The 23324-nt window shown below is 65.8% G+C and overlaps 4 protein-coding genes and 1 long non-coding RNA gene across 9 annotated transcripts; 3 read left to right on the top strand and 2 right to left on the bottom strand.

The window, feature by feature from the left end:
* Positions 1 to 8983, top strand: MZF1 (myeloid zinc finger 1). 4 transcript variants are annotated; one of them, XM_081107259.1, is made up of 6 exons: positions 1 to 272; positions 1758 to 2210; positions 2454 to 2640; positions 3686 to 3753; positions 3851 to 3971; positions 7670 to 8983. In XM_081107259.1, exons 2-6 carry the CDS (start codon positions 1818 to 1820, stop codon positions 8857 to 8859), a joined length of 1959 nt encoding a protein of 652 aa, XP_080963385.1. In that variant the 5' UTR covers positions 1 to 272; positions 1758 to 1817; the 3' UTR covers positions 8860 to 8983. The 4 variants fall into 4 exon arrangements, with proteins under 4 accessions (XP_080963385.1, XP_080963383.1, XP_080963386.1 ...); XM_081107257.1 differs by having other exon boundaries at positions 74 to 242; XM_081107260.1 differs by having other exon boundaries at positions 118 to 231; positions 1761 to 2210.
* Positions 4503 to 6835, bottom strand: LOC308530569. The gene is made up of 3 exons (XR_013996866.1): positions 6004 to 6835; positions 5389 to 5567; positions 4503 to 4851 (listed from the first exon to the last, which is right to left on the bottom strand). It is a non-coding gene; the product is annotated as an uncharacterized lncRNA (long non-coding RNA).
* A 1955-nt stretch (positions 8984 to 10938) lies between the features above and the next one.
* UBE2M (ubiquitin conjugating enzyme E2 M) lies at positions 10939 to 14046 on the top strand. Its single transcript, XM_081107281.1, has 6 exons — positions 10939 to 11622; positions 12623 to 12717; positions 12846 to 12884; positions 12976 to 13079; positions 13385 to 13448; positions 13533 to 14046. The coding sequence occupies exons 1-6, from the start codon at positions 11514 to 11516 to the stop codon at positions 13671 to 13673; spliced, it is 552 nt and encodes a 183-aa protein (XP_080963407.1). The 5' UTR covers positions 10939 to 11513; the 3' UTR covers positions 13674 to 14046.
* Positions 14047 to 14237: 191 nt separating this feature from the next.
* Positions 14238 to 16833, top strand: CHMP2A (charged multivesicular body protein 2A). Its single transcript, XM_081107279.1, has 6 exons — positions 14238 to 14626; positions 15209 to 15409; positions 16040 to 16219; positions 16287 to 16417; positions 16492 to 16553; positions 16643 to 16833. The coding sequence occupies exons 2-6, from the start codon at positions 15242 to 15244 to the stop codon at positions 16768 to 16770; spliced, it is 669 nt and encodes a 222-aa protein (XP_080963405.1). The 5' UTR covers positions 14238 to 14626; positions 15209 to 15241; the 3' UTR covers positions 16771 to 16833.
* A 469-nt stretch (positions 16834 to 17302) lies between these two features.
* Positions 17303 to 22818, bottom strand: TRIM28 (tripartite motif containing 28). Of its 2 annotated transcripts, none has more exons than XM_081107245.1 (16): positions 22440 to 22818; positions 21982 to 22097; positions 21685 to 21817; positions 20237 to 20372; positions 20051 to 20167; positions 19851 to 19965; positions 19593 to 19739; positions 19407 to 19521; positions 19221 to 19330; positions 19101 to 19137; positions 18953 to 18998; positions 18629 to 18878; positions 18101 to 18541; positions 17921 to 18007; positions 17703 to 17840; positions 17303 to 17625 (listed from the first exon to the last, which is right to left on the bottom strand). In XM_081107245.1, exons 1-16 carry the CDS (start codon positions 22804 to 22806, stop codon positions 17449 to 17451), a joined length of 2532 nt encoding a protein of 843 aa, XP_080963371.1. In that variant the 5' UTR covers positions 22807 to 22818; the 3' UTR covers positions 17303 to 17448. The 2 variants fall into 2 exon arrangements, with proteins under 2 accessions (XP_080963371.1, XP_080963372.1); XM_081107246.1 differs by having other exon boundaries at positions 21982 to 22094; positions 22440 to 22816.
* Positions 22819 to 23324: the final 506 nt, after the last annotated feature.

Below are 23324 nucleotides of genomic sequence, written 5' to 3'. Positions count from 1 at the left end.
GGCGGTGCACCTCCGCAAATCTCCGCAGGGGCTGCCGTGGAGACCGGGGCCGAGGCGTCTCAGCGAGGGCCGTGATTGGAGCAGAGCAGCTAATCCTCGGGAGGCGTGGGAGGCATGCGCGGTTGGAAGGCAGCGCTGCCGCGGGTTCCCCCCTGAGAGGCTTGCGCACGTCGCTGGGGCCCCAGACGCCTGGAGCAGAGGCGGGGAGCACGGGAAGCGGCGGCCGGAAGTGTGACCTGATGGTTGGGAACAGCGCTACCCCGGGGAACAGGGTGGGAACAGAGGCGAGGGCTGGGGAAGGGCCCGGAGGCGCTGGGACTGCTGTGCAGTTTCCCCGGGAGACATAGTGCAGCTGGGAGGGGAGCCTGCGAGCGCGCATGCTCAGGAGAGCGGCCGCTGAGCGTGGGGGTGAGGGCGGGGACGGGTGGCGGTGGGCACCGGGGATTCCGGCCGCCCTGCGGGACCGGGAACGCGGGACAGGGACCTGGGCGCTCCCTGCCGGCGAGCCCGGCGCTGTCGCCGAGGCCCGTCAGTCACCGCATTGTCATGGCGACGGGAGCCCCGCCCCCGGTTGCCATGGCGGCACCTGGACCTGCCTGGCTCCCTAGAGCGGAAGTTGCCCGCCGAGGCTTCTGGTAAATGTAGTCCAGGAATCTCCGCGAGGCCCGGCTGGCTGGACGATGGTCCAACTTTCTTCCAGGGTTTTGGGGGTTGACCTCGGACCTAGAGGAGCAGAGGGTTGGCTCACAGGATCAGGCGGCCTCCGAAACCGATTCCACACCCTTAATGAACAGAGTCCTGCACAAAGCCCGCGCCTAACAGCTGCAGGAGCAGCGGAGTGAGGGCGGGGCGGGGGGGGGGGGGATGCTGGTCGTCCTTATTTGCAGATGACACATTCACCGAGACCAGCCTCCGGTCCGTGGTCGCAGGGCTGGTGTGGGCCCCGGGAAGCTCCCCTCTCACCTCCCGCGTCCACCTGTCAGGAAGCTGAGGAGACCGTGATTTGCACGGCGTGATAAGCAGGGCTCAGAGGGAGCTGAATTGGGGGAGGAGGCCACCTGGGGGCTGAGCCACACGGGTGACTTGGCCCAGGTGCTGGGGGCGACAGGTGCAGGGAGACTGCCCTGTGGAACCAAGACGGCAGGGGAGTGGTCTGAGACCGGGTGGAAGTGGGGGTGGTGCAATGATGGGCTGGCTTAGAGGGGCGGTAATGGGGCTGATGCCCGGGTGGTGGGTGTTGGTGACAATGACCTGTGAGAGGGAGAGCTACAGGGCAGGGATGAGGTGATATACATAGAAAGAGAGCAGAATTGCCCTGACTGGTTTGGCTCAGTGGATAGAGCATCGGCCTGTGGACTGAAGGGTCCCAGGGTCGATTCCAGTCAAGAGCATGTACCTTTGTTGCGGGCACATCCCCAGTAGGGGGTGTGCAGGAGGCAGCTGATCTGATGTTTCTCTCTATCCCTCTCCCTTCCTCTCTGTACAAAAATCAATAAAAAAAAATTTTAAAAAAAAGGAAAGCAGGATTTAGGGGAGAGAAGAGGTGACTTCTGAGCCTAAGAATTCTTTGGGGCTGGGGGTGACCAGAGATTCTGCAGGCCCAGCTAGAGAGGCCAGGGACTGGTGGCTCCTCCAGGGCCTGTGATCACCTCCCTGAGCCTCAGTGTCCTATCGGCCTTCCCCCAGGCAGGACTGAGGATGGGACAGCACAGCATACAGTCAGCACTCAATAAGCATTCACTCCGCTGTCATTGCAGCAGCCTCATCCCATCCGTCCCCAGGGTGAGCAGTAGCCTCGGGGCCAAGCCATCTTTCTGATGAGGCTGGCAGCACTGTGCTCCCCAGGGCACACAGCCCCGGAGGACGAGAGCCCCATCGTGGTGAAGCTGGAGGAGGAGGAGGAGGAGGAGGCCACCCCATGGGATCCCGGCCCAGAGGCTGCGTGCTGGTGTTTCTGGCACTTCCGCTACGAGGAGGCAGCAGGGCCCGGAGAGGCCCTGGCCCTGCTCCGGAAGCTGTGCCGCCAGTGGCTGCGGCCGGAGGTGCACTCCAAGGAGCAGGTGCTGGAGCTGCTGGTGCTGGAGCAGTTCCTGAGCGCGCTGCCCCCCAAGATCCAGGCCCGAGTGCGAGGGCAGCGGCCGGGCAGCCCCGAGGAGGCCGTGGCCCTGGTGGAGGGGCTGCGTCTGGAGCCAGGAGGACCCCGGAGATGGGTGAGTCGGTTGCCCTGAACATAACATGGGGCGTGCCGTGCTCTGCTGGACACGTGTCCCATGCGGGGTCATGGACACAGGGAGGGATGCAGGGCGGGTGTCGACACAGGACACCCCCTGCGCATTCCCCAGGGGATGGGTTCCCTGAAGGACCTACTTAGTCCAGACCTTGAAGTCCTGCATTGGGGTCCAGCCCCAGCTCCTAATGGACGGGGCCCCTAATGAGACGGGGCACCTCCCCAGGTCACAGTCCAGGTGCAGGGGCAGGAGGTGCTGTCAGAGAAGGTGGAGCCCTCCGACTTCCAGCCCCTCCAGCAAACCAAGCCTCAGACTACGGAACCTGGGCCTGAGACAGAGGTCACCACGCAGAGGTCACCACCGAGCCCTCAGGTGAAAAAGGAGCCTGAGGACCCAGCTGAGGACAGGCAAGGTAGGCAGGGCCCAAGGCCTCACTGGATGGACCTGGGAGCTGGGCCTGGACATCCTGAAGCCACTGGGCCAGGCACCTAATGGGTGGGCCATGGCCCCCTCCCCCCAGCCAAGCCTGACTGTCAGTTGTCTCCATGCTCTCCCCTGGCATGAGACAAGCTCCTGGGGTGTCCGCGTGGGGGAGGCGTGCGGGTTCCCTCCACAAGGAGATCCATTGAGGGACGTCAGCCAGTCACAGGAGAGGCGACAGCAGGCTGGGGGGTATTGATGTTCTTTGTGAACGGTGACGCTGAGATGAGCTTGGCGTGCAGGATTGAGTTTAGAGAAGCAGAGGGCTATTGCTAGTCAAGCAAGTAGCAAAGCCCCCAAAGCTCTCAGGGCTTTTGTTTGGGGAGCACAGCAAATAACAATGGGGTACAGCAAGTGACAGTGACTAACAGGCATGCTGATGGGATCATCAGAGCTAAGTTATACATGACACTGTTCATTTCCTCTGTTATACACAGACCCTTTCCACCTGCAGCAGTGCACCCTCCCTGGCTTTCCATGCCCTCATGGACTATTTCTCACCTCAAGGAAATTCTGCCTCTGAACAATAAGTCTTGTGTGCAAGACTTTGTTCTGACGTGGCCCCGCTTGCGGGCCCCCGCCTTTTCCTGGCAGAACGTCCTCTTCTAGTTAACTTCATTCCGCTTGACCAGCTACAGGGGGGTATGGGTGGGTGTAGATGAGGGAGGACCCCAAAGTGCTGGGGGCCTGACCCTCCCGTGCACACCTCCCGGGCAGGTGCCACAGCTGGCCACCCCCTCCACCACTCCTGTGGTCCCTTGGGCAGTGCCCCCCTCCCACATTCACTGTCTGTATGCCCAGATCTCACACAGGCGTGCAGGGCACAGACCTGAGCCACCTCCTCCTGGGCCTTCCAGAGGCCCCTGGAGCTACCCTGCAACCATCCCTCCCCACCTGGATCCCAGTACCCAGCGTGCCACTGGGGAGAGCCGTGGGGTGGGAACCGTGGGACCCCTCACCCCATCCCTCCCCTCCAGAGTTTCTGGATTCTGAGGCTCCGGTCAACCCCCAGGAGGCCGCTTTCACGCTCCTGCCTGAGGCCCAGGTGAGCCCCACAGGCCAGGAGCCTCAACGGGTGGAGGTTGGGAGGTCCCTCCCTGGGCCTCGCGGGGCAAGACGAGCCGTGACCACTGTGGTTTCAGGACTGTGGGATGTTGCTGGACCAGGCCTCTCCCCACAGCAAGACTGAGCCTGAGGGCTCCTCGTGGAGGGAACACCCTGGGGCCCCGTGGCAAGAGGAAGCTGGGGGCATCCCCTCCCCAGGTGAGTGAAGATGGGCACAGTGGGGCAGGCCCTGTGTGGGCAGAAACCTATCTGCCTATCTCAGTCCTAGCCCTGCTCCCCACTCCCTGGACCATCCCTCGCAGCATCAACCTTCAGCATCTCCAAGCCTCAAAAGCCCTGCTCTCCCCTGACCGCACGCCCCTCCATCCAGCTGCTCCCCCACCTCAGTGACGCCTCCAAGACCCGGGCCTTGTTCCCCAGCCCACACCTCCCGGCTCTGGCATCCCATGGCCAAACTGGAGTGTCGGCATAGGGAGGGTCAGGAATGGCAAGGACAGGTTAGCAGACGGGGGCAGGCAGCACAGCGGGGGTCACACCAATCTCCCAGGTGTCCACTGGGCACTCAGCCCGAGGCTGGCCGTCACCCAGGTCCTGGTCTCTCTTCCTGTTTCTGTGACCCCTCCTCCCTGGTTCCTTCCCGTATTCTCAGACCTCGCTCTGAACTCTGGTGTGGGACTCAAGTAGCATTCGGAGACACACCCGTCTACACGCCCCGTCACACGGAAGCTTGCCAGATAAAGGATTCATTTTATTAACGCGCTCACAGGTTTTTCTATCACATGTTGGTGAGCCTGACCCATCTGAAAAGCACATTCGATCGTGGGACACTGGCTGGAGTGGTTTCTTTGATTTCCTTCTCATTGTTTCGTTCTGACTCCAACGTTCTTCTCACTCTGACCGTCGTCCCTTTCTTTGTATTCTGTGGTCCAGAGTCCTTCACTGACATCTTCCAGACCCTCCGCGGAGACGCTCGTATCTGCTCGTTGGTTTTAACTTCCAGGAGGTTCCATTCCCTGAGCTTTCGTTTTCATAGCCACTTCCTGTTGTCCTCACAGTTACAGTGTCTTTCCTTATTTCTCTGAGAATAGCAGTAACTTGTTCTAGGTTTTCTTCTCCCAATATGGTCTCTGTTCCCTCCAAGTTGTCTGCTTACGTTTAAGATGGGGACCACCAATCTGGGGGCTCTGAGCAGGTGGGTGAGGGGCTGGGAAGGACATGGAGGCATCACTCCCCAAGACCCACATCTTGGGGGATATGAGTGGGGAGAGGGGGTGTCAGTGATGGATCTGTCGGGTACTCTGGCTTGTTTGGGACACCCGAGCCCCCCAAGAAGGCACTTCCAGCCTTCTGCCAATATCCCAGGAGAGGCTGCTGCTTAGCACACAGTGTGACTTCACTTAACCCCTTAACTTCCTCAGTTGGTCTCCTGCCTCAACCCAGCCTTTTGCCAGATGGGAGGAGACCCAGAATCCAAGCAACAACAGAGCCCGCTGTCCGCTCAGCATCCTGTGCAGACAGCCTAGAGCTGGTCCTTGCCCTTGCCCTGCCCAGCTGCTATCAGTCTCCCTGACCTGCATGGCACCCCTCACCCTGAACGGCCAGATGTGCCTGGTACCTCCGACTCCTGAACTTTCTGAATCTTCTTTGGGGTAAAACAGGTTGATTTTGTTCGTTCCCCCGCTGCTGACTTGATGTTCGCCTTCTCCAGTCTCTACAGTCATCTGCCCCTCGGCTTTCCAGAGGACAAAACGTCAGTGGTGTTTCCTTTTCTCTTCATCTTTGGGGATTTGATGCCTTAAAAGAAAAACAAAAAGGATTTTATTGTCGTCTTAGTGCTGTTTCAGGATGGAGCAAATTTCAGTTGTTTTCCACTCGTCCCCGTCTGCTGTGTCACCAGCAAGGATCCAACTCACTCTCCTTTCATGTCTTTGTTTCAGAGATGCTGGTCCCCCTTTGAGGCTTTGGAATAATTTCGCTTCCTCCCCAGACTGGTTAGCTCGCTCGGTGTGCTGGGCTGGGTTCTCCCACTGGCTGCACGGTTGGCAGCTCGCTGGTCCCTGCCCTCAGCCTAGTCCCCGGTGAGGGGTGGCCACGGGGCCCATCGAAACCCTGCCGTGAAGGTGCACCCAGGCCCCAGCCCATCCGGGGCGCTCCCTCTGCAGCCCAGGTCTGTGGGTGGCCGGGGCGGACCCACCCCGGACCCACCCTCAGCCCAGGCTCTATAGCTCACCGCCAGCTGTGGATCCTGGGTCTCACCAGCCGGCCTTTCTTCCTTGGGCACTGCCCACGGTGTTCTTAAGTCACGTTCCGTGTTTTGGAGCCGAGAGCAGGATCGGGCACCTGCCCTTGCTGCTGTTTAATTCTCAGCTGCCAGCGAGGCCCAGCCTGTGCCACGCGGCTGACTCCCCCTCTAGCTGGGCCTGCTTCTCAGTTCACCGCCCGTCTTCCCAGCCCACCGGCAGCACCACCTCACAGCTCCCTTCTCTCCTCAGGCTGCACTCCCTAGACAGCCGCAGCGCCCACCTTCAAACACGGGTCCCCATCAGCTCCTGGCTGCTCCCCGGCACGTCCAGGGAGTGTTGTCTGTGTAGCCAGCACCTTCACCACGAGAATATTCCTAGTAACTCACACGTTAGAAAGTTCAAAAGGCAGAGGCAGTCCTCAGTGAGCCCCCCCTGCCTGTGACAGCCCTGCTCCCCCGCAGCCAGCGTGACGTGTCCTCCAGAGCGCGTGCACACAGGAGCAAACACGCTCAAATGCACTGCTCCACGCCTGGCATCACGTGCAGCCAGGCCGTCCTTGGACGGCTGCAGAGCCCCACTGTGCGCACTGCGTCCGTCCCGGCTCCTGCTGGCGTTTGGGTTACTTTCCAGTGATGAACCGAGAAACCAAGTGCGTAGGTCACTTCACGGGGGGAACACAGCTGCAGGACCAGTGTGGGGAAGGTGCCATCTGGCGTCTCTGGCAGTACGGGCTTCCCGTCTACGTCCACCAGCAGTGCACGCCGAGGCCTGGTCTGCAGTGAGGGTGGGAGACCGTGGGTGCGTGCAGCTCTTAGGTACAGAAGGGACTACGCGTATTTTGTGGTATTTCAGTGTTCGTCACGTTTCCTTCCCTGTTGGCATCCTTTGCCCACACGGATCAGGTTGTTGGTCTTTCGTGTCGGTTTACTAGAATTCTTAGATTAATTAGACCTTTGCCCCTGCAGTTTCTGATTCTCGTTTGTTTTATTTTTTACTCTTAAGTAGCTTTTGCTGTGCAGGTATCTCCTTTTATGTGGGTTAGCTGCCCTTTGATAACTTAGGGTTTTCCTGCTGCCATTGAAGCCGCTGCGACGCGGTCTCGTCGGTCTGACCTCCTCTGGGCTTCCTCTGCTCCGGCCCTGCTGCTCAGTGGCCTTTGCTTGCACCAGGCCAGTCGCCCAGCATCTCCTGCTCTCCACGCCCCGTCCGATCTCATGCAGGCCCAGGGCTCCCTGTGCCGTGCACAGGTCGCAGCACAAACATTCAGGTTCCCAAGAAGACCCCCGACTCCTGCACCCACAGCCTGCAGGCACCCACTGCCCCTCAGAGGCCCACTCAGCGCTGTGCTTTCTGAAGGCTCTCGCCCACCCGGACGGTGCCAGCGCCACCTTGCACCACAGCCCTTCCAGAAAGGTGGTGATTGCAGACTGAAGTGAGACCCGGAAAGCTTGTCCGGCTTCTCAGGCTTCCTCCTCATGCCAGGTCCGTCCCCTTGTCGCTCCCCGGGGAAGCTGCACAGATACAGTCCCTGCCCCGGCCCGGCCCTCTGCCTCCTTGGTCAGTCAGGAGCCTCCAGTTCACACTGCGGACCCAGGGCTGGGATGCCCCGGGCACGGCGGGCTGTCACCGAGTGGGTCCCCTTGTGCAATGCAGGGTCTGCGCCCCAGATGGACAGCGTGTCTGCCAGCCCGGGCGCTGTGAGCCAACGCCAGTCACGCTCCCGACAAGGTGGCTCCTCGCATGCGCTCACGCCCCCCAAAGACCCGGGAGACGAGCGGGACCGCACAGACAAGGATCCCCACCGGGGCACGGGCCGCATCGTGCGAGGTGGCCGTTGCGACGTGTGTGGAAAGGTGTTCAGCCAACGCAGCAACCTGGTGCGGCACCAGAAGATCCACACGGGAGAGCGGCCGTTTGTGTGTACCGAGTGTGGCCGCAGCTTCAGCCGCAGCTCGCACCTGCTGCGCCACCAGGTAACGCACACGGAGGAGCGGCCGTTCGTCTGCAGCGACTGCGGCCAGGGCTTCGTGCGCAGCGCGCGCCTGGAGGAGCACCGGCGCGTGCACACGGGCGAGCAGCCCTTCCGCTGCGGCGAGTGCGGCCAGAGCTTCCGGCAGCTCGCCAACCTGCTGCAGCACCGGCGCACCCACGGCGACCCTCCCGGCCCGGGCGCCGGGCCCCCCACGCCGCCCGGTGCGCCCGAGCCCCCGGGCCCCTTCCCGTGCAGTGAATGCCGGGAGAGCTTCCCGCGGCGCGCGGCGCTGCTGGAGCACCAGGCCGTGCACACGGGCGAGCGGCCCTTTGCCTGCCCCGAGTGCGGCCAGCGCTTCCCGCGGCGCGCCAACCTCACGCAGCACCGGCGCATCCACACCGGCGAGCGGCCCTTCGCCTGCGCCGAGTGCGGCAAGGCCTTCCGCCAGCGGCCCACGCTCACGCAGCACCTGCGGGTCCACACGGGGGAGAAGCCCTTCGCCTGCGCCGAGTGCGGCCAGCGCTTCAGCCACAGCACCAAGCTCAGCCAGCACCAGCGGGTGCACACGGGCGAGCGGCCCTTCGCCTGCCCCGAGTGCGGCCAGAGCTTCCGGCACCGCGTCAACCTCACGCAGCACCAGCGCATCCACACGGGGGAGAAGCCCTTCGCCTGCGCCGAGTGCGGCAAGGCCTTCCGCCAGCGGCCCACGCTCACGCAGCACCTGCGGGTCCACACCGGGGAGAAGCCCTTCGCCTGCCCCGAGTGCAGCCAGCGCTTCCGGCAGCGCGTCAACCTCACGCAGCACCTGCGCACCCACCGGCGCGAGAAGTGCTCCGGCCAGAGCGCCCAGCTCGCCCACAGCGTGCAGTAGGGCGCTCACCGACCCGGCCCACCTCAGCCTCTGTGCCCACGCGGGGCGGGGACGGTACACCTGCCCACGGGTTGTGAGGCCTCCGCCGCAGCCCCGGTAGATGCTCAATAAACAGCAGAAGGAACCTGGTCTGGGTCTCCGCGCGGGTCCCTCTCCAACCACTAAGTCCACACACCCACCCTTCCCACTGCGACCTCGCGGTCCCCGAGAGCCGTGACCCCCCAAGAGGGGGCTCCAAGCAGCGCCAGCACGTCTGTGGGTGCCTCCTCTTAGGACGCCAGTGCAGTTTGCACAAGACACACACACCCGCTGCCCGAGCCCGGTGCCGGGTGGGCCTGGAAGGCCTAGTTCTCCTTGGCTGGCAAAGCTCATCGGATGCAGAAGAAGCAAGCCGGTGCCCAGCAGCCCAGATACGGCCTGGCGTGTGTTTGTCAAACTTTAAACCTGGGAAGACATCCCTGAGGTGAAAAAGCTGGAAGGTTTTATCTGGAAATACACATTCTTGCAGACTTTCCCGCATCCTCCTATGGGAACAGGGTGGGGGCAGGCCCCAGGCCAGTTCCCAGCCCTCCAGCGGGCATTCCCACCCCCGCGCTGCACGTCCACCCTCATCCTCTCCATCGGGCCCTGCCTTCCCGCCAGGCTTTTGCAGGTGCCAAGCGCTTGCTGCCTCCCAAGGGCTCGGGCCCCTACACAGGCAAACCGGCTGTGCCCTCTGCACCTCCGGTGGCCAAAAGACGCTGCTGCACCGCTTCCAATCCGGCCCCCGCCTCAGTCCGGCCACCCCCTCCCACCCTCCCTCCCTGGTCCGGCCCCCATGGCCTCCTTTGCCCAGAATTGTTTGCACGGCTGAGTCGAAGCCATGACGTTAGCCCAGCGTCACCTCTCCAAGGCACCCACTCCCTATGCCCAGAGACGGACACGCGGGCCAGGCTGGCCAGAACCGCCACCCCTGAGACTCTGGCTGGGAAAAGGATGGTCATCCACCCGCCCGAGGAGACCAACACGACAAGAACAGGGCGGCCGGCAAGAACGGGGAGGCATACCCCTGACTCCCAGGACCAGTCCCGCCTGCAGCCTGGGAACGCCGGCGTGCACCCCCGCACATCGCCAGCACCCCGCTCTCCTGGGGCTGGAGGGGGCCTGTGGGTCGGCGGCAGGGAGGACGGCAAGGCCGGGAGGAGGGGCCGTTACAGAAACACAGCCGGGGTCAGTCCAGGGGGCCCGGGCGCCGAGGGGCCCGGCACTCACGGGGCACAGCCTCCGCCGAGGCCGCGGTAACTCGCCGGTTGAGGGAGGGTGTGCGGTGGATGCCGGTCCGTCCGAGGACGAGGAGGACGTCCGGGCGACTGCGCGGAGCTGAGATCCGCGCGCCTGAGACCGGCGGGCTGCGTCTCCCACAATGCTCCGGGCGCTCCGCTAGAGCTGCCCACCCGGGTCCTGCGCTCGCGACCCACCTCCTCACCGGCCGGAAGATTTCTGCGGTGACGCCGGAAATTGCGGAACCACCCACGTCACTGCCTCCCGCCCTCCGGAGCTAGCTGAGCCGTGATTGGGGGAGAAGCTGGGCCCGCCCACCGCGCCCGTGGCGGCGCCGCGGGACCCCGCCCCCCAAGTTCACTGCATAACACTTCACCGTGCTGACCGTTCTCTGGTACAATAGGTGTTTGGTTACTTTAGCTCAACTAGCATCTCCGCGAGCGGGTGGCTGGGGTTTGCAATGGGACATGAGGGTGCTCCATCCCTTACCCTCCGGACAACACCCCTGGCCTCACCCCAGGCCCTGTCCCCGGCATCACCATGCCCCTGTCTGACCTCCGGGACAAGGGCCTCATTTGACCACCCCCCGCCGCGGTCTGCAGTAGGGCAAGTGGGAATGGCCGGAGCGCGAGTGAGGCGGACTGCATCTGCCCCACTTAAAGATGGCGGCGACACCGTCCCCTGCCAGGAACCTCGAACGTTTCCGGAAGTGACCGAGGGACGCCCCGCACGAGCGGAAATACTCGAGCCCAGCCGAAGGAACCCGAACGCAGCCCCGTCGCTGACGAACGCTGGGCGGGGACCGCGGCGGCTGCGCAGGCGCACAGCGCAGGCCGGGCGGGAAGAGCCGAAGCGCGGACTGGAGGCGGAAATATCCGAAGTGGTGGGGCGCCCGAGGCCGTTGCGGACCTCCGCGCCGAAGCCGCTGCTGCCGCGGAAGCCGGCCTCCTCCAGGACACGGCCGCCGCCACTGCGGTCGCCACCGCCTCCTTTCACCTCGAGCCGCATCCTCTTCACGGAGGGAGCGAGGGAGCGGACAGGCGGTGCGGCCCAGGGAGCCCGCGGCCGCGGCCGCAGCGGGGCCTGAGCGACCGGAGCGGGCGAGGGGGCGGAGGGAGCGGCCGGTGGGGGCGGGGCGAGCGGGCCGAGGACAGCCGAGTCGGCCCGAGTGCCGCCGAGCGAGGCCGAGGCGCCGGGCCAGGCCGGAGCCGGACTACGGGAGCCGACGCGGGCCGCGCTGTGGGCGCGGAGCGGCGCGGCAGGCCGGACGGGCCGCGGCAGCAGCGGAGGAGGCCGCGTCGGCCGGTCCGAGTGGCGGAGGCGGCGCGGGCAGCGGCGGGGGGCCGGGCGGCCGGGGTCCCGGGCCCCGCGGCGGCGGCGGCGGCGGCAGCAGGATGATCAAGCTGTTCTCGCTGAAGCAGCAGAAGAAGGAGGAGGAGTCGGCGGGCGGCACCAAGGGCAGCAGCAAGAAAGCGTCGGCGGCGCAGCTGCGGATCCAGAAGGGTAGGGGTCGGGGGGTGGGGTGGGGTCGGAAGTCCGGGACCGGGGGCGGGGGGGTGGCGAGGGAGTCGGCGGGGGGGCACTGCGCGCGCGGGGGTCGGTGGGGTCGGAGGTCAGGGCCTGGGTGATGGGGACCAGCGGTGGGGTGATGCAGTCAGCGGCGTTTCAGGGACTGGGGGCACCGGATGGGGCATTCGGGGTGCTCAGAAAGCCGGGCGCCTGGTATTGGGGACCGAGGCGGGGGTCCGGCGGGCACCTGGATGGCAGGCAGAGGAGAGGGGAGAGCAGTGGGCTGCGCTGGGGTCCCCGGGAACATGCGAGTCAGACGGGGGAGCAGGTTTCAGGGCTTGGGATTCATGTGGTCTGATTGGGTGACAGGAGGAGGAGGCAGGGCTAGGGAAGCCAGAGAGGATCAGACAGGACTGGTGGAGGTGGGAGGCCGGGGCCTCCCGGGTGGGGGGGGGGGGTCAAAACGGAAGCTGGGTTTGGGGTGACAGGCAGGGAGAAGAGAGGAGGGATGGTTGGGACCCGGGATTGGTGAGGGGGTGATACCGGGTAAGAGGGGCAGGGTCCTTGAGTTTGGGTGGACAGGTGGGGGCCAGCAGAGTCCGCTAGATAATGGGTTATGGCTGCGGATCCTGGGGTTTGAGGCAGTCAGAGGCTTTTGGGGAACACCTGGGAGTGGGGCTGCTAGGAGCTGGGTTGGGGGGCCCAGCTGTTGAGTAAAGGGGTTTGGGACTGTGGGTCCAGAGGGCCTGGAGTTTACGCTCGGCAGATGCTAGGCCACAGGCACCTTTGAATTTGCATGTTTGGGGTGTGTGTGGATCCAGAAGATCCTGCTTGCAGACTGGGGAGGGGAGCATCGGGAGAGGGTTGGGGATGTGGGGCACAGCCCGGGACAGAGCCCCAGGGTCCGGGAGGGACCCTGGGGCCTGCTGAACACCCTCCTCTCTCCTCCCCCTTCCTTGCCTCTTTGTTCCCCGTCTCTGCTGTACGAACCCAGACATAAACGAGCTGAACTTGCCCAAGACGTGTGACATCAGCTTCTCAGACCCGGACGACCTCCTCAACTTCAAGCTGGTTATCTGTCCTGATGAGGTGAGGACACACCCCGCCCCACACCCAGGCACTGGCTGGGCCCTGGCCCGTCCTGAGGCGGGAGACCTGGCTCACCTGCCAGGCCCTGCAGGACGCGCGCTAGGGCCTTCCTCCTCTCTTCCTCGCAGGGCTTCTACAAGAGTGGGAAGTTCGTGTTCAGTTTTAAGGTGAGTCTCAGGTGGGCTGAGGAGGCAACGGCTGAGGCCCCGCCAGACCCTGCTGGGCGCCTCTCCACCTCCCCTCTCTTCCCGGAGCCAGGTGGGCCAGGGTTACCCGCACGACCCCCCCAAGGTGAAGTGTGAGACGATGGTCTATCATCCCAACATCGACCTCGAGGGCAACGTCTGCCTCAACATCCTCAGGTGAAGGCGCGGCCCCCCACCCCCCGCTCTCCCTGCCCTGCCGGCCGGGCCCCTCACGGCCTCGCACTGAGCCAGTGCCCAGCCCGTTCCTCCCGCTGTGGTCTGTGTCCCTGTGCCTCTGCATTGGTTTCCTTCCTTGTGGCTTGACCTTGACTGTCTCCCTGGCCGGTGCTGCTCTGTGTGCGCCTCCCCCCGGCCTCCTGGCCACCCTGTCCTGTGCCCTGGGCCTGACCTGTCCGGTCCCAGCAGGGCCTGTGGCAGCCGCCCCCCCACCGGCCCCTGAACCTCATGCTCTCTGCCCACAGAGAGGACTGGAAGCCAGTCCTTACGATAAACTCCATAATTTATGGCCTGCAGTATCTCTTCTTGGTGAGTAGGGGCGGTGCGTAGGGCTGGAGAGGTGGGCGCCTCTGCCCCTCAGGCCTGTTGACCCCCCCCTCCTACTGGCCACAGGAGCCCAACCCTGAAGACCCACTGAACAAGGAAGCCGCTGAGGTCCTGCAGAACAACCGACGACTGTTCGAGCAGAACGTGCAGCGCTCCATGCGCGGTGGCTACATCGGCTCCACCTACTTTGAGCGCTGCCTGAAATAGGGTCGGCGCACACCCACCCCTGCCAGGGCCACAGCCCCGGCGTCCCCTACAAATATTTATTGGGGGCCACAGGTGGAGGGATGGGGCAGCATGTGGGGCCATTCCACGCCCTGGCCTTGCCTCCCCTTCCTGCCACCGGCTCCTAGTTATTTTTTTTTTAACCACCATGTGATTAAGGTCGGAGCTGCCTCCGCCCGACCCGCTCAGCGATGGGAAATGAATTGGCTTGTCTAGCCCCCCGCTGGGTGCCGCACAGCCTCCCACTCTGGGCTCTGGGGTGGGTGGCCAAGGGGACTGGGTGGCTGGGGCCCCGCCACCCCATTCCTCCACCAGTGGAGGTCCCGCCAGGCTATTAAAGGGGAATGTTACTGCATGGCCTCCGCCTCTTCCTTCTGTGGGGCGGGAGGGCGGGCGAGGTCCACCTAGGCTCCTGGGACGAGAGTGTGGTCCCAGGGTGCCCAGTGCTGAGGGCTGGGTGGGGCCGTTCCGCTCGGGTCCCGCTGCCAGTCGCCGCCCCGCCCCCTCTGCCTTGGGGGGGGGGGGGGGCTGCCTGCTGCGACCGGGTGCCTGAGAGCCGGGGAAATCGGGGAGGAGTCCGAGTTCCTGAATTAGCCGCCCCTCGGTGCGTGGTGTGGCGGGATGTCGGACCCGCGGGTCCCGCGCTCCGGGCGTGGCTCGACTTGGGCGAACCTGTGCACACTCTCCGCCGGTCGCGGGGAAATGGGAACCAGGGCGCATGCGCCTGAGCGCCGGCCAGCGGCAGAGCGCGTGCGTGTTTTTACCGCCTCGCCTTCCGGGGGTGGGCGGGGCCTGCGACGTCAGAGCGTTTAATCCGGAAACGGCGGCGGCGGCAGAGGCGACTGAACCGAGGGGCTGTCGGTGGTGGGCGCTCACGGGATTCGAGCGAGAGGCTCGTAACCCGGAAGCGGAAGCGGGTTCCCGTCCCAGCTTCGGTAAGTGGCCCCTACCAGGCCTCGGGTCCCGGGTGGGCTCGTGGGCGGCCAGGTACGAGGGGGCCTCGCCCTTCCCGGGGCCCTGGCCTCACGGTCCGGGCGCCCACAGCCGCCTTGTTGTCGGCGCGCGGGGCCCCGCCCCCCGTTGGTGCAGAGGCCCCCGACGCCCCCCGCGTCCCCCCGTTTACCCTCCGCAACCGGGTTTCCTAAGCGTTCAGGTCTCCCGATCGGAATGGCGTCCCTACACTGTCAGCTCGGCACTCGGGGCCCCCACTACTGCCCTGAGCCCAGCGTCCAGGGGACCCCTGACCGCCCCCTTCCAGTCTCCCCCCGAGACAGCCGGCGTCACCCGGCTGCAGGGCTCCGGGCGCCGATGGAGAGGAGCTGGCGTGGTCGCGCTCAGTCCGCACCCTGCTGTCACCGGTGCCCCAGGGGCACCCACCCCCAGACTTCAGGCCGCGCGCTCTGGCTTCCATTCAGCCTCCTTCCCTGTTCCCCCTCCCCGCCTTGAACACTGCCTCCTGTCTGGCCCCTCCATTCCTGCTGCCTTTGCCGCCGCTCTGCGCCCCATGCCGACCGCAGCCAGGCTTCCCACCAGGGGCGGGCCCCGCCGCCATGGACCTGTTGTTTGGGCGCCGAAAAACGCCGGAGGAGCTGCTGCGACAGAACCAGCGGGCCCTGAACCGCGCCATGCGGGAGCTGGACCGTGAGCGGCAGAAGCTGGAGACCCAGGAGAAGAAAATCATCGCGGACATCAAGAAGATGGCCAAGCAGGGCCAGATGGTGAGCTCGGGGCGGAGGCGGGGCGCCGGGCGAGGTGCTTGGGCACTGAGGGCGGCCAGCAGCCGGCGGGCATCACCTCCAGGGAGGCAGGTGCTTCCAGGAAAGCGGAGGGAAGGGTGAGCTCGGCTCCCCCGTCTGGGGGCCCATAGGGCCGCCTCCCTGGAGGTGATGCCCGAGGCAAAGCCTGAGGAATGAAGATGAAGAGCGGGTGGCGGTCCAGGCAGCACATGTCAGATGAGAAGTGATGGTGTGGGGAGGGGAGGGGGAGCGGAAGGGCTGATGGCAGGAGACGCAGGCTGACCCTGCCTGAGCCAGAGCGAGCGGGGAGCCTGTGGTGGCTGAGGAGCTGGGTGAGCTGGGATGTGGGCAAGGCCAGGAAGGGGTTGGGGGCTGAGGGTCAGGCCTGGGGAGAGGTGGAAGGGCAGCAGGTTCATGGCCACATGGGAACTCGGAACGGGTGCTGTTTTGTCTTCTGGGCACTTAATGTGTTAAGGGGGGCCTCAGGCACAGGGTCCGAGAAGTGAGGAGCCGTGCAGTGGCTGCTGGGAGCAGTGTGAGCACTGGGTTTAGCCACGGGGAGGCCTCGGAAGTTCTCCACTGAACGTGGCTCCCTGCCACCTGTCCCCTCAGGACGCTGTGCGCATCATGGCCAAGGACCTGGTGCGCACGCGGCGTTACGTGCGCAAGTTCGTGCTGATGCGGGCCAACATCCAGGCCGTGTCCCTCAAGATCCAGACACTCAAGTCCAACAACTCCATGGCGCAAGCCATGAAGGGTGTCACCAAGGCCATGGGCACCATGAACAGACAGGTGCGTCCCTCCCGTCCCCCTCGCCGCCCCACACCTCGGGGCCACACTCACCCTCCCCCCATTGCAGCTGAAGTTGCCCCAGATCCAGAAGATCATGATGGAGTTCGAGAGGCAGGCAGAGATCATGGACATGAAGGAGGAGATGATGAACGATGCCATCGACGATGCCATGGGAGACGAGGAGGATGAAGAGGAGAGGTTTGTGGACACCAGGTCGGGGAGGGGATGGAGGCCTGGCCCCCAACGGACTGACCCGCGTTCTCCTTCCCCAGTGATGCTGTGGTGTCCCAGGTCCTGGACGAGCTGGGACTGAGCCTGACAGACGAACTATCCAGTGAGTGCGTCCGGCCTTGGGCCCTGACCCCACCCCGACCCCCCTCTGCCTTGCTGCTCTCACAGGGGCTCCAACCCCTCTCCCTGCAGACCTCCCCTCCACCGGCGGCTCCCTCAGTGTGGCTGCTGGAGGGAAGAAAGCAGAGGCCGCGGCCTCCGCCCTGGTGGACGCCGACGCAGACCTGGAGGAGCGGCTCAAGAACCTGCGGAGGGACTGACTGCTCTGGGCCTCCCAGGGGCCTGCTCGCTGTACCCCTTCTGCAATAAAAGCGATTGGACACTAGTCCCTGGGCCTGTGTGACTGGCCTCGTGTGGGTCAGACCGGGGTCCCTTGGGCAGGAGTCACTCAGGGCGGGTCAGTGTGGCTGCCCAAGGGATCAAGTGCCAGACGTGTTGGGGGGGTGGGGGGGGGGCTGGGAGGACAAGGATGGACTGACCCCTCCCAGGCTTCCAGCACCTCAGCCTCCATAGCATCACCTCCAGATGGGTGGTGCCCACTCCGCTTGGCCAACAGGAGTCGGCCCACCAAGCTCAGATGGTCACAGGCCAGTGCAGGACAAGCCTCGTGTGGGGCCTCCCAGAAAACGAGGGTGCTCCTCCATCACCAGGGCCGAGAGGGATGCTCCTCCCACTCCCTGGACATCGGACAGCTGGGAACGAGTGCCCCCGGCCCTACTCGGCCCACAGAGCTTGGGAGGGACAGATGTCGGCAGAGATCAGACCCAGAAAAACTGCCCCCACCAACCAGGACAGGAGGAACTTGTGACGTTTTTATTAAATCCACAGAAGTAAAAACCATATTGTGAGGGGCCGGGGAATGGGGCTACCAAGGAATGGGAGCCAGACCACCAGAGGGGAAGGGCAGGGCTGACAGGACACACCCAGGCTGAGCTGGCTCAGGGGCCATCACCAGGGCCACTGGACAGCTCCTGGGAGCTCAGGCCGGCACCAGGCAGGCTCAGCGGTGGGGGCTCCACCAGGACAGCAGAGAACTTGGTGTCACCGAAGGCCTCATTCATACGAGTCTCAAAGAAGCGCTGCAGGCCGATGATGGACTGCACGTCCGCCTTGTCCTGGGCACACACAGGTGGGCGGTGGGTTCCCACTCTCCCCAGCCCCAGCCCCAGCCCCAGCCCTCGCACAGACTCACCTCTGTCAGCTTGTTGAACTGCTTGAACATTCGGCCCACGTCCTGGGCAAACTCTTGAGGGGAGCTGTAGGGGGGCGACAGCTTCTCCTGGAGGCGGGCGCGGATCAGCGTCAGGTCCAATGTGCCACCAGGCTGATCCTAAAGGCAGAGGCCACAGACTAAAGGTGAGGCCAGGCAGCCATGGCCCCCCACACCCCACCCCAGAGCCCAGGACTCACCACAGAAAAGCTGGAGTCGGTAGCCAGCTGGTGCAGGGGCCGGCAGGGCTCGTGGCAGAAAAGGGCCAGCAGGACACGCTCACACTTCTGTGGACAGTCGGGCAGGACTCATCAGAGCACAGTTGCAAACGGGAGCGGAGCATGCAGCTGCTGAGCAGCCAAGGGAGCGGCCCCCCTCACCTGCTGGTTGGCTGGCGAGAGCTTGGCCACCACACCACTGCTGTCCCCACCGTCCAGGCTCAGGCTGCCATCCTCCTCCTTCAGATCAGGCAGCACGTGGCAGAGCGAGCAGCTCCACTCCTCCCCGGGCACATCCTGCAGGGCTGGCAGGTGGCAGTCCAGGTGGAAGCAGAACTCGCACTGGTTGCACATGACCAGGTCGCCTGGCTTCTGACAGACGCGGCAGATGGTGGCACTGTCATCCAGGGCACCAGGGCCGCCAGCTGGGGCTGAGGTGCCCTCTGGAGCCACCACCTCCAGGCCGGAGCTGGTGCTGCCACTGGGGGAGACCAGGCGGGGGCCCTCCGCACCGGGGCCCTCCGCCAGAGCCACCAGCACGGGCTTGGTCTCCGGGCCCTCGGTGGCAGGCGGGGCGCCGATGGCAGCCTCTGTCTCTTCCTCCTGCAAGGAGATGTTGGGGTTCAGCAGGGTGCAGGCCTCAGCAGAGGTCCTCTATGTACCAGCCACGTCAACTGGGGACGGGCTCACCTTGACAATGGCCATGCCAGGCAGGGGCTGGGCACCAGGGGTGCCAGGCGCAGTCCCTGGCTGCCCGGCGGCGGCAGCTGCAGCCCCGCGCTCAATGACGATCAGGTTGTAGTCCTCGGTGGTGCTGCCTGGGAAGACCTTGAAGACTGGCGGCTGGCTGTCAGCTGTGAGGTCAAGATCCAGGCGCTCGAGGCTCACCCGGGGCACCTTGCGCATGAGGCCGCTCACTTCCCCCTCACCTGAGCGGGACCTGCGGGGGCAGCTTGGTGTGAACACCCCTACCTATCCCTATGCCCACCGGCTCCAAAGGACAGCCACACTCACCGTTTCATGCCTGACACATGGGGCTCTGCACTCATGTAAGAGTCATCTGCTCAGAAGACAGAGGGGGGGACGGTGGGTGGGTGGGTGGGTGGAGCTGGCGCCCTGGAGCTCTCCCACCCACCCACAGACCAGACCCAGACCCACTCACCTGACGCGAAGCCAAAGCCTTCCTGCACGTCCATGGGCTGCAGACAGAGCAGATGGACCTCAGTGGGCAGGTGTCCCAGAGGACCCCCCCCTCCTCCCCAGAGCCCCTGGCCCTGCTCACCTGGCTGCCGCCAGAGCCCTGCTTGCTGCTCAAGGGTCCGGGAGCCCGGGGAGGGGCCATGGGCGCAGGGCCCGTGGAGTTGGTGCCAGGACGCTCCGCCACGATCTTGCCTGCAGGAAGGAGACACGCATGAGGCACGGTTCCTGGAGAGCCGGTCAAGGCAGCAAGAGGACGACCAGGACCCACCGAAGGCCTCGGCGCTCTTGGTCCAGGCGTTGAGGTCCCACTGGAACTTCATCTCGCCGTGGGGCTCCACGGGGTCCACGATCATCTTGAGAGCCCGGTGCAGCTGGAAGTAGATCTGAGGGTGGAGGGAGGGGCGTGAGCTCCCGGCAGGAGGTGCCTGAGCCCCCACGGGCACCCAGCACACACCAGCTTCTTGGAGAGCAGCAGGGCTGTGTTGTTGTCGCTCTCCAGAGCCCAGGAGGCGAAGCGCAGGATGTGCTCCTGGTGCTTCTGGATCTTGGTCATGGTCCAGTGCTGCCGCTCCAGGCGCTCCTGCTGCCCCTCCGTTACCTTCTGCGCCCGGGGGAGGGGTGTGTCAGGAGGGAAGAGGGCCAGGGCCCTCCCCATGCAAGGACAGGGCCAGCAGAGGGTGCCTGTCCCCGGGACCCTCCCCCGTAGGTGCACCTGGGCATCATTGACCAGCACGCGGCCCCGCTTGTTCAGCTCCTTCATGATCTGCAGAATAGCCATCTTCACGTCCACCTGGACGCGCTTCTGCACGTCGGACACTTGGCGAATGCTGGGGGAGGGTGGGCCAGGTTAGGTCTGGTCAGGCAGATGGCAGCAGCTCGGGGGGACGCCCCATGGCCCTGGCATTCACTTACGAGCTGCGAACCTCCTTGGTGTTCTTCTGCAGGGTGGCATGCTTGTCCCCGAGGCGCTTCACCAGCGAGGCCAGGAGCTTGCGCTGGTTCCTCACGGCGTCCTCCAGGAACTGGTACCTGAGGGCAGACAGAGGTGAGCCTGGGCGCTGAGCACGGAACAGGCAGGGCCCCACCCCGCGGACTCACTGGTGGTCCTTGTGGGCGTTGAGCTGGCAGTCCCGGCAGGTGAGGGTGTCGCAGCTCTCGCAGAACAGCACCAGCGGCTCGTGCTTGTGCACGCTGCAGTACACGGTGCGCTCCCCATCGCGGGACTTGGCTGGCCCTGGGGAACGGGTGCCGTGAGGACAGCGCATCCTCAGCACCTCCAGCTGCGGGGGCCTCACTCCCGTCTACTGTGAAGCCGAGGGCCCTGCCAGGGTGGCCAGGGAAGGGCCCAGGCCCCCGAGGCCAGGTCCTTGCTCTCAAAACCCTCTGCCCAAGCCTCGCTGAGACCCCCCACACACAGGTCAGTCCCACTTCCAGCTCCTCCAGGAGATGCAGTGTGAGGAGGATGGACACCAGGAGCTTCTCCGCCTCCAACAGCCCCCCTTCTCCTCCACTCAGCTGGCTGTCCAGCAAGGGGGGGATTCCAGAGGCTGTGGCAGCCCAGCACAAAGAATGTTTGCTTTCTGGCACACAGGCGTCAAACCAGGGCCTAGAGACCACTGCTGGGGGTGGTGCCCTCCCCGCTCCTACAAGCACAGGCCCACAGGGGCCTTGTGAGCCTGAGGCTGGGAGGTGAGTTGTCAGCCCTGGATGCTGGGACAGGTGCAGGCCCCTCCTGTGAGGGAGGGTGCGGAGCTCAATTAAACCACCCAATGGGGACACCTTCCTGTCCCACCTCAGAGCCTGTCACCAGGAGGAAGCTGTTTGGGAATCCGGTCCTTTCCTCCCCAAATCCACAGACATCCCACCTACACCAACCCCTCCCGACAGGCCAGCCAGGCTGGGTCCCTCCAACACTGCCTCCTCCTGCGCCCTGACCTCTGCCTGAACCCCAGGATCCTGAGACCTCCCTCCTCCCTCCCCCCTCCTCCCCCACCAGTACCGTCCTGGGCCAGAGCAGCCAGGGCAACTCCCGAAGGGCCACTGGTGGGGAGTTACAGACCAGAACCCAAGGCAGACTCAGGAAGGCATCCGGCCTGTCTTCACGCCACTGACAGCAGCCACAGGAGGTGTGTTAGCCCCGTGACCTTGCAGATAAAACCCTCCAGGACTCACTGAAGGTTACGGCCCGAGGGCTCTCTCAGCTCCTGAGGCAGATACAGCCACAGGCCTCTCGCCCACAGTCCTGAGCCAGGTGCCAGGCGCCAGGTCACCCCAGGTCCAGGAGGCCCCTCGCTTTCCAGGTCCTCACACCCACATCAGCCTCTGCACCTGCCAGTGCCTCCACCAGCGGCTCTCCCCTCCCTGGGGCTTCCCCGACCCACTCCCCACCCCCCCTGGCCGCGCCCCTCCCACCTGGACCAGTAGAGCCCCCACTCCTGCCCTGGTCTTTGCAGTCCTGTCCCCCAGAGCAGCTCCAGGGCCCACCCCCCGCAGCCACGTCATCAGCGGCGACAGCAGGCCCAGGGCCGGCCTCCGCGGGCGCGTACCGGTGGAGCGCACGGTGTGGTCCTTGGTGTACTTCACCCGCTGGTGCGCCTCCACGCAGGTCTCGCACAGGGGCTCGGAGCACTCCACGCAGTAGCTGGTGGCCGGGGCGTTGTCCTCGCAGCTGGTGCAGCACTGGGGGCGAAGGCACAGTCAGGGCGCCCCCCAAAGGCTCCCAGTTACACCGCGGGCAGCCTAAGGGGCTGGGGCGGCGCAGAGCCTCCTCGCAGGGGGAGAAGCTCGGAGCGGGTGCCGCTCCCCAGGGCCCGGGCCTCGGGGGTGGCTCGGGCAGCACCCACCTGGTTCGCGTCCTGGGAGTCCGCGGGGGCCTTGCTGCCGCTGTCGCGCATGAAGTAGTTCTCCACAATGTCTTTGGAGAAGCACTGCTGCTTGCACACGGGACAGTCCACGACTGCTGAGGGCGGGGAAGCGCCAGGCATTGCAGGTCGCAGCCGGGAAACCGGCCCTCCCCCGCCGGCCCCCAGCCTCGGCCCCACACAGGGCCGCCCCGCCCCTCCCGCCGGAGCCAGAACCTTCCATCAAACTGGAAGCAGACGCCCCTGCCCCCATCGCAGCGCCGGGCCCAGAACCCACGGCTCGCACCCGACCCGACCCGACCCGACCCGACCCGGCACTTCCCGGCCTCCACCCCTGTCCTGCGGCCGAGGCGGTCCCCCCACCGACGCCGCGCTGAGCGCGAACCCCAACCTGCGCGCAGCCGGGGATGGAGATGGGGGAGGGGCCCGACGGGACTCACCGGCTCCGTCGCCCGCCGCCCCGGCGTCCCCCGAGCTGTTGGCGGCGGCCGGCGCGGGGGGCCCGAGGCAGGCGCTGCAGGCCGAGTGCAGGCAGGGCAGCAGGCGCGGCTCCCGCTCGGGCCGCAGGCGCTCCCGGCACACGCCGCAGTGCTCCAGCAGCTCCAGCGCCTCGCCGCCGCCCCCCGCGGGCGACGACGCCGAGGCCGAGGCCGAGGCCGAGCCTGAGGCCGCTGCAGGGGCCGCAGTCGAAGCCGCGGCCGCGGCGGGGGCGCGCTTATCGCCGCCCGCCGAGCCCTCGCTCGGGCCCGGGCTGCTCGAGGCGGCTGTCGCCGCCGCCGCCGAGGCCGCTGCCGCCGAGGCCGCCATTCACACGCCGCCGGGGGCGCCCAGGGGGGGGAGGAGGGGCTCGGGCCTGCCGCGCAGGCGCAGACACGCTCGCCGCCAACGGCTGGGTCGGCGCCGCCGCTGCCGCCGCGAGGCCGACGCTGCCGTGCGCCGCCTGGGACGCCGCCCGCTGCGCGCGGGGCGCTGCCGAGGCCCGGTCGCCCGCTGCCTGCTCGCGCGCTTCACCGCCGCCGCCGCCCGCGTCCGCTCCTCAATGGCCGCCGAGACCCCGGACGCGCGCCACGCGACCAGCCGCTCGCCGCGCGCCCCTCGCAGAAAGAGCCGCGGCTGGGGGGCGGGACAGAAATAACTGGCGCCGCCGCCGCCGCGCACGCGCTCTGGCAGGCTCGCGGCCGGGGGCGGAACCCAGGCGGGGGCTGCGCGGCCGGACGCCAGTGCGCACGCGCCTCATCGGGGTCCGCCCACCGCCGCCTGCACCGCCCGGCCAGGTCCAGGAGGAAGGGGCGGGGCCTCCGTGTCGTCGTCTCTGCCTGGGGGCG

This window comes from Myotis nattereri (genome assembly GCF_964212035.1).
Source record: "Myotis nattereri genome assembly, chromosome: 15".
NCBI classification, from domain to species: Eukaryota; Metazoa; Chordata; class Mammalia; order Chiroptera; family Vespertilionidae; genus Myotis; species Myotis nattereri.
Note: the sequence above shows the minus strand (reverse complement) of the source record. Positions and strands in the feature narration are given on the sequence as shown.